The 9278-nt window shown below is 33.9% G+C and overlaps 1 protein-coding gene across 1 annotated transcript in view; it reads left to right on the top strand.

The window, feature by feature from the left end:
- The first annotated feature begins 2349 nt into the window (after positions 1–2349).
- The window catches only part of LOC106470653 (hemicentin-1-like), an 89096-nt gene continuing 82167 nt past the window's right edge, over positions 2350–9278 (top strand). Inside the window, exon 1 of the mRNA XM_022399285.1 lies at positions 2350–2575. Coding sequence (XP_022254993.1) covers positions 2476–2575 — 100 coding nt within the window. The 5' untranslated portion in view covers positions 2350–2475. The remainder of the gene's footprint in view (positions 2576–9278) is intronic.

Genomic DNA, 9278 nt, shown 5'->3' with positions numbered 1-9278 from the left:
AGCCAATGAGGAATGTTGTGTCTTAGTGCAACCTTGTTCAGCCAATGAGAAATGTTGTGTCTTAGAGCAACCTTGTTCAGCCAATGAGGAATGTTGTGTCTTAGAGCAACCTAGTTCAGCCAATGAGGAATGTTGTGTCTTAGTGCAACCTTGTTCAGCCAATGAGGAATGTTGTGTCTTAGAGCAACCTTGTTCAGCCAATGAGGAATGTTGTGTCTTAGTGCACCTTTTATAGTTGAATTCAAACATTATACGTAATATAATATACGTGTCAAATTAAAATTGATACGTATGTACGCTGTCTAAGCAACGTATCTCTCAACTCCAGTGAGAGCTATCAACAAAATATAATGTTTTCCCCGAGTGAATTCAAAGTTTCAGTAATAACTTCTTATCCCTTTAGATGTCTCTGCAGTTCTACGTAGAGTTAATTCATGATCGAGAAGTTTCTTTCATTTTCGACAAAATTGATAAGTCAATATAATTTAGTCCAAATTCAGTCTGGGCAATCTCCCAAGGTGCAATACCCATTAATCTTATCTTCTAATTCCCCTCTTTCATTCTGTGTAGTAATTGCAGTCGATTAGCTCGACTAATGTAGTAATTATCTCTTTTTTTAATATTCCTTTTTGCTATTAGCTCACGTCCTATAATCATTTCATTGCGTATTTTTACATCCCTTTTTGTTACAACCTGTAAATCACAATTTCCCCGTCAAATACAAAAAGTATTCAATAAAATTAAATTTCATAATGTCCATTTATCATAGGTTGCGCTCCAAAGTTAGAGAGAGTTTAAAATAATGTTACTGAATAATTTGAAACCTAACGGTATGTATATATTTCTTATTATTTAAATCATTATTTTTACTGCAATTGACTGCGTTGAAAGTAAAATCCTTAGAGTTATGAAAGTAATTATCAGTGAATAAGAGGGTTTTAGTTTCGAATAAATTTGTACAAGACGTATCTGCACTAGCCTTCCCTAAACTAGTTAACACTTGAGCTACTCTTATTCGGTAGTCGGATTTGACTATCACTCTTATAACGCATACAGCCCCAAAGTGCATAGTGCAATTTTCAACCAGAAAGACTCGAACCATAAAAACTTCATATTTATAATTCGGCATGCTAACAACTGGGCCACGCATAGCCCAAAACGTTTATTAGAAAAGTAATTTAAAGTAGTACATAGAGAGAAAAATGTTAAAGTTAAACCTAAAAATACATAAACAGTTTTGAATGTGAAAACAAGCTTGACGATCAGCCATGAAGCAAAGCTATGATTATTTGTTGAATTACAACAATACAACTTTTGAATGTGAAAACAAGCTTGACGATCAGCCATGAAGCAAAGCTATGATTATTTGTTGAAGTACAACAATGCAACTTTTGAATGTGAAAACAAACTTGACGATCAGCCATGAAGCAAAGTTATGATTATTCGTTGAATTACAGCAATACAACTTTAATTTCAACTCAAATAACAATATAACTGACATTAAATACTTCTTTTACAGATTCTTATTCATTATTTTGGGGATTATTACACTAACATTGTTCAGTAATGAAATTAAAAAATACCATTCACAACTAAATTGAGTACAATTAACGGACTTTATTAAAAATATTCACAACTAACTGATTATATTATATTCATTGCTACAAATGTCGTAGGACCACGATATATTTATTACCCTGTTATAAGGCTTAACGGACTTTAAATGTATATGTTATTTACATTATGATTCTACACACACAGAGAAGTGAACCAAAGTATCAATCAGTACTTAGGTTAATTTCAAGTTATATATTTCATTCCTATTAACTTTACAGTGTTTTTCTAATGTTTTTGAGATATTCCACACTATTAATATTCCTACAGTATCTCTTATGGCTCTTCATAACATCTATTTAAAAATCTGTGTTCATTAACTATGTTTGTGGAAACTTTATTTATGGGTCAAATCCATTTTAATCTCTTGGCAATAAACAGCCGATAAATGAATAATGACAACTATCGCTGTCGGAAGTAACGTTCAAATACATGCGCAGAAGTAATCTGTATATCACATTACAGCACTTGTTTCTAACGTAGATTTCTTTAGTTTGTATCACGTGCTTTAATAGCAATACCGACTTTTACCAAAAATGTAACTGGAAATGAACAAATTAGACAATCTTGAAAATTCAGGATGACTGTAAAATCCGGAAGCAAACAGAATAGTGTTAAGATGTTCGGGAGGATAACGCTTCTACCCTACTGCTAAGTGGACCCTACCTGCTGTAATGCTGGGAAGATGTACGGTTAGGAGCGCCAATCATTTCTCTGTACGTTAGTGGAGTCGCTGGTCGTTGTCCTGTGCTCAGTGCTGATGTTTCTAATTATGAGTACCAGAGGTAGAGTCCATTATGACCCAGTAAATGTAGCAGGTGTTAATTGTCACACCTAACTGTCGATATTACTCTATACACTATGATTTCCATGTCTATAAGGTTCAGCAGCGGGACTTTTGTACGAAGCTGTATGTGGAGCGTGGGTTTTATTTGCTATTTTCTTCTTCCAGCAGTCCCGAGTAAGAAAACATATTTTGTATTTATAAACAAGTTCTATGAAAGTATGTTCCTATTTGTAAAGATAATAATACACTATTAATGAACGAAATGTAGAATAAATATCGCTTAATTCGTTGAGTACGTAAAAGTATTTTTGTAATTTCTACCCAAATTTTCGTGGTAGAAATATAAAAAACAACCCAGTACATGATTCCTTACTCTATACTATACGTGTATTGTTACTTACTTGTATATATAATATATATATAACCCAGCACATGATTCCTTACTCTATACTATACGTGTATTGTTACTTACTTGTATATATAATATATATATAACCCAGCACATGATTCCTTACTCTATACTATATCTTATTGTTACTCGTATATATAATATATATAACAACCCAGAACATGATTACTTACTCTATACTATATCTTATTGTTACTCGTATATATAATATATATAACCCTGAACATGATTCCTTACACTATATCTGTATTGTTACTTGTCTATATAATATATATATATATATAACCCTGAACATGATTCCTTACTCTATACTATATTTGTATTAATACTTACTTGGTATAATTTTACTTGTGCGAACTGGTACATTAAATTCCCTATTGTTATCAGGGTCGTTTTAAGCTTCTAGAGATAAAAGGAACTCGTATAGTAACGATTGTTTAGGCAATTTAAATGTTTCAGATTTTAAAAAGTCCACAGAATGTTAACCGAATACCTTACACAGACGAATTATTTTTATTCTTTGGGATTTTATTTCGTTTTTGTTTTAAAATTACAAGCGTTTGCTGCTTAGGAAAAGGACGTACGTGAACCATTTTCAACATCGAATCTCCCTTACATCCATTAGAAAATTGAATGTTCAGCTTCTGGATTTTTTTCTTAAGAAAAAATGTCAATTTCTCTTTGTGGCTTGTCCTATTATATACACTGACTTTTTTTGGTAGATATAAATAACAAAATAGGAGTTTCTGGTTAGGTTTTTTGTAGTTCCCTACTTCTACTGTCTTTCATACATTTTTTACTGTGGTTTTGAATGTACAATTTCCCGCGGTTTGTTTTATTGAAAATCCAATATTGCTGGATGACTAAGTAGAATAAAACTGGCCCACGGGGTTCAGCGGAAAATCGAACACTTATAACGGTCACAATCAGTTTTGATACTCGTGGTGGGAAAAGCACACACGTATAGCTTACTGTGCAGCTGTGCGCTTAACAATAAACACTACATAGACCTTGAGGTAGTAATGTCCTAAATCAATCTTTAAAAATTTACATTTATAAATCTTCCGCTATCAGTCAATGATGACGAGAAGGACTGGTAAGGAGAAGAGTTTTTGGTTTTTAGTCTCATTGTGAACGTTTTGGATTTATATACACACGAAACACACAGCATAAGTATTGTATTCTTAGTTATCACACGAGAGAGAAATTAAATATTCCAAAAAATTCAAAGAACTATTTTACTTGAATGACAAAATATATTACAAAAACAATTTCTAAGAGACATGTTGTTTATAAAGAGAACAATAACAGTGTTTTATGATAATCAAGACACGTAGTAGTGTGCCATGCAACCAAAACAACTTACAAGATACTGTTTGTTATTAACAGGAGTGATAGTTTAGCGATTTTCAGTTTTCTGTATCTCGGACTGTGGTAATCCAAACTATTACATATTTTCAGTGGATGTACTATACAAAGTTTCAAGGCAATCCATTAAGAAGTACAAATACAAGATAGCGATTTTCCGTTTTCTGTATCTCGGACTGTGGTAATCCAAACTATTACATATTTTCAGTGGATGTACTATACAAAGTTTCAAGGCAATCCATTAAGAAGTACAATACTATACAAAGTTTCAAGGCAATCCATTAAGAAGTACAAATACAAGAGATATAAAGTCTCCAATTTTTATTGACATTTTTCCTTTTTTTCTTCTTCGCCCTAAAAGTACGGAAATTTTGATAGATAAACTTAACTTTTATGGATTTTTTTCATATTTGATACGCTAACAGATCTTTGCAACTTACTATTAGATGTCAAATTTGGTCTAAGTATAAGCAACATACGCAAAGTTATCCAACAAAAAGGGCTCAAATCTGACCAAAACATTTGCGCATGAAGTATCGGTCTAAAATATTTACTACAGCTTCACCTAAGAGTAAAGGTAGGCCGTTTTTAGTTTTTCGTCATTCGGGTTAAAGACTGCTGATTTAGAGCAGCAAAACTATAAGGTGAACGAGTATTGGTTAGGCCAGGAAAATTACATTAGCAGTTTCTAGCTCAAGTTTTCAAAGGAATCATACGAATGGAAGGTTATTATTGATTATTCATTGCCAACTTTTAAGCACAAATTTATTAATGTTATAAAATTATCCTGATTAAAGATAGTTTAGTGTCACGTGATATTAGCTTAAGCAGTTAACATAAATAATGATGCTGGATACGGCTGTACCGATTGCATAGGAGTGGTGACAAGAAACTGGTAATTTAAATTCCATGGCGTTACTATAAAGGAAACTGTTAACACTGCTTTGGAGAGGAAAAACTACCACTATATATTTTAAAGAATCTGGTCGGTTCTGTAAAGTATAGGTCTGTTCCGAATAATAGGGTTGCGATCTTATAGCTAATGTTGGTTACTATCGAGTGTCACTTTCTTACTTGGTGTGGTTTGTTGGTGTGTATTAACAAAAAGTTATGATATATAATTCAAAATACCTTAAGTGTGAAAAAATGGTGCGGCCAAAAAAAGGAATGAGCGCGCGACTTGTATGAATGAAATGAAAATTGGTGACCAAACTGGTAGCTACAGCAAATATTCAATCATCAGTTAACTAGGCCGCGTTTTTTTTTGTTTAATTCGGGTCGTGATGATGGCCTGGCGAACTAATGAATGACTATTTGTTGTAAAATCCTTATCAATGCTATAAGTGTAGCTACTAGTTTGGCCGCCAATTTTGATTTCACTCCTTTAAGTCGCACAAACAATCCTATTTTGGCCGCACCTTTTTTTCACACTTAAAATGTTTTTGATTCTATAAGAAAAAAACACGAAACACAACAGCATCACAAGTTGTTGTTTTTTTATCAAATAACTAAGTCATATGTAAATAACACCATATATAAAAGAGAGTTAAATAAAACTATAGCACAAACTACTACGTAGAAATATAACATGTATCATAATATGAGAGAGATATCCAATATAGGGCGTTCATAGTTGTGGGGAAACGATAACCCTTAATTAAACAATTCACACAAAAGTTTAAACTCTGTATAAAATGATATTTGCACCTCCTTGAAACAATAGGGGCAACCACCTTCCCAGAACCGTCTTTGGACAGTGGAAGGTGATATTTAGGGCGATATGGGCTTGCCTCCCCTTTTCTGCAATAGTTTAGGCTAGAAAACGAAAGTTAATATGATAGATGGTTGTATCCATACCGCTATGTTGGTCATATTTACCATGTTACAGTTTTTCTCTACTTATTGGTGCCATATTTGTTGCTCTTTTCGTTTTCTGGTGCATAATCTGCAACTTTTCTGCAATAGTTTAGGCTAGAAAACGGAAGTTAATATGTTAAATGGTTGTATCCATACCGCTATGTTGGTCATATTTCCCATGTTACAGTTTTTCTCTACTTATTGGTGCCATATTTGTTGCTATTTTCGTTTTCTGGTGCATAATCTACAACTTTTCTGCAATAGTTTAGGCTAGAAAACGAAAGTTAATATGATAGATGGTTGTATCCAGTTACAGTTTTTTCTCTACTTATTGGTGCCATATTTGTTGGAGATTATGCACCAGAAAACGAAAAGAGCCACCCATACAGCAGTTAGGGATTTTCTCGCATATTTTGCCAAATTGTAATAATAACAAGGATACCTTCATTCACCATTAGTGGAAACCTATATCACACAGACAAAACATCTGACAAAAGGTAAAAGCTGTACAAAAGCACAACCTATAAATGTGATGGATTAAAATATATTAATTAAATAAATATGGTTTCACCCATGATATAATTTGTCCAACAATGTTATTGTACGATTAGAGAAATTTAATTCCCTTCCTTATGGGTTATTATGTTTAACAATTGCGTTTTGTGAACTTACAGAAAGCAAGCTGAAGAACACTGGGTACAAAAACAAACTAAGCAACGTTATAATTAATCTCCTGTCAGTACAATAATCACTATATACCTTCAAGTACTGAGATCCAATTCTTTCCGAATTGAATGTTTAACAATAAACCTAGAGAATGGTTCTAAACAAGAAAGATGTACAGAAATGTAAACGGGCATAGAACGGTTTACCCTAATTATTTAACGTATACAATTTAGGATGAGAAACGAACCGCTGACAGACACCAGTTTCCTACATATGAAATGTGAAGAAACCAGCCCGTTCTGTAAACAATAACAAAGTCCGAGATCCGCAAATTAATTAAACCGGTCAAAAATAACGTTCTTCAGAGCAAAGTAAAATGTGTGTGAAGGTTGTAAGAACGGTTTTGTTTTGCCAATTCGTACAACTACTTGTAAAAACATGTTTAATTTTGGTCACTTTAGGTTACTGTTTATAAATTACCCATTACGTTTACGGTAATTATTTGTTTTCTCGTACTGGCTACTCTTTACAACTTGTCATATACAGTTTATCTAAGTTTGCTGGGAATTTCTGCGAAATATTTTACCTCAGAAGTTAGTGAAGATAACATTACTGTATTCATATTCAACATGTGTTTTAAATGATGTTTTTAATTTTCTTTTCTTAGAAACATGGGAATTAATGTAATTATTTATTGTTACACACTGTGCTTCTTCCTACTTCATGGGTCTCGAAAAGCGCCATCTTTATATGGAAAAATCAACAACGAAAAGGCGATGGACACAATTCAATATTATTCTTGTATTATTATTATATAATCACATGAAAGAATTTATTTTCGACTAAAATTCATCACTATTTCCTTGATGACACTTCTTACATAACGGGAATCAATCAATATTCGTAACTTACATATTCTGATGTCGTATTTTAAATATCGGTAGTTGTACGTTAAATTATATACAGTTTCGAAGTATAAAACACTGGTTTTTGTATGCCATTTTAACCGGTTATTTCATATAAATATTTCTAGTCTGCTACAATACAGTTCTGTGCTTACGTTATAAACTGAAACAGATGTCAGAATTTCAATTCATTTTTAATGGGACGCTCTGTGTCAATACATAGAGGTTTCTTCATTCGTACGGTATAAATGTCTACAATAACCATCATTATAAGAAACACGGAGTCATAACGAAGACAGTTATTGAATTAATCAATTCAGTTAATGAATAACCAGTTTAACTTCGTTAAAGGAAACCGTCCTCTGATAACACTTATCAGTTCACTCCAACAACGTATTTATCACGTGAAACCTAAAACATACGATCCTCCTTCCCTTGGTTCTCGTGTTTTTGGTGTACACACACTAAATAACAGAACTTGTATAACACATGGTGAGTGATTTATCCCTATCGTGTGAATCACATACTGCACTAACGTGTAGGGTGTGTAAACAATTAGTTCGACACAGCATCTGGAATGGAGTTCACGGACTTTTAGAGGGGGGGGGGATAGGAACATTGGATACAGCAGTGGCAGTATGACAGTTGCAACGGAGTTCGCGGATCGGGGGAACGGGGGGGGGGGAGTTGGAGATCGCGGTGGCAGCGTACGAGTTAGAATCATTTCAGCTCATTTCTCTCATCCAATTCAACAGAAGGTAATGGTTGAATCCTACACTAATTCAGGCCACACTTGTGAATCTGTTTGTTTGTTCAACACACTAGGAACAAACAAACAAACCGTTATGATTAGTCCTTGATCCATGACAACTTTGGTGTCGTACTTATAAACATTAGATTCAGTAGTAAGAGCTTTGATTCATAATTTACGACTAAATATCAGAACATCCACACTGCCACGTTTCGTTTGTGATTATTTTGTTGTGCCATATTTCTAGCTAGTGTATGCGTCATCCAACGCTCTGGCTAGTGTATGCGTCATCCAACGCTCTGGCTAGTGTATGCGTCATCCAACGCTCTGGCTAGTGTATGCGTCATCCAACGCTCTGGCTAGTGTATGTGTCATCCAACGTAATGGCTAGTGCATGTGTCATCCAACGTTCTGGCTAGCGTATGTGTCATGCAACGTAATGGTTAATGTTTGTCAAGTAGTTTTCCGTCCAACGTTTCCGTGTAATGTAGTTTTACCCCATTTTGATTCCTGTCTAGAACATTACAAAATTTAAAGAATCTAGAGAATCCACAGAAAGTTCAACATAAAAATTGAACGAGCCTAGTTGTTGTAGTAAGAATACAGTAGTAAATACTAGTACACGACTACGTGAGGTTGTGGTGAGAATACAGTAGTAAATACTAGTACACGACTACGTGAGGTTGTGGTAAATATTACCACACGACTACGTGAGGTTGTGGTAAGAATACAGTAGTAAATACTAGTACACGACTACGTGAGGTTGTGGTAAGAATACAGTAGTAAATACTAGTACACGACTACGTGAGGTTGTGGTAAGAATACAGTAGTAAATACTACCACACGACTACGTGAGGTTGTGGTAAGAATACAGTAGTAAATACTAACACGACTACGTGAGGTTGTGGTAAGAATACAGTA

The sequence above is a fragment of the Limulus polyphemus genome, unplaced genomic scaffold, assembly GCF_000517525.1.
Source record: "Limulus polyphemus unplaced genomic scaffold, Limulus_polyphemus-2.1.2 Scaffold4143, whole genome shotgun sequence".
NCBI lineage: Eukaryota > Metazoa > Arthropoda > Merostomata > Xiphosura > Limulidae > Limulus > Limulus polyphemus.
Note: the sequence above shows the minus strand (reverse complement) of the source record. Positions and strands in the feature narration are given on the sequence as shown.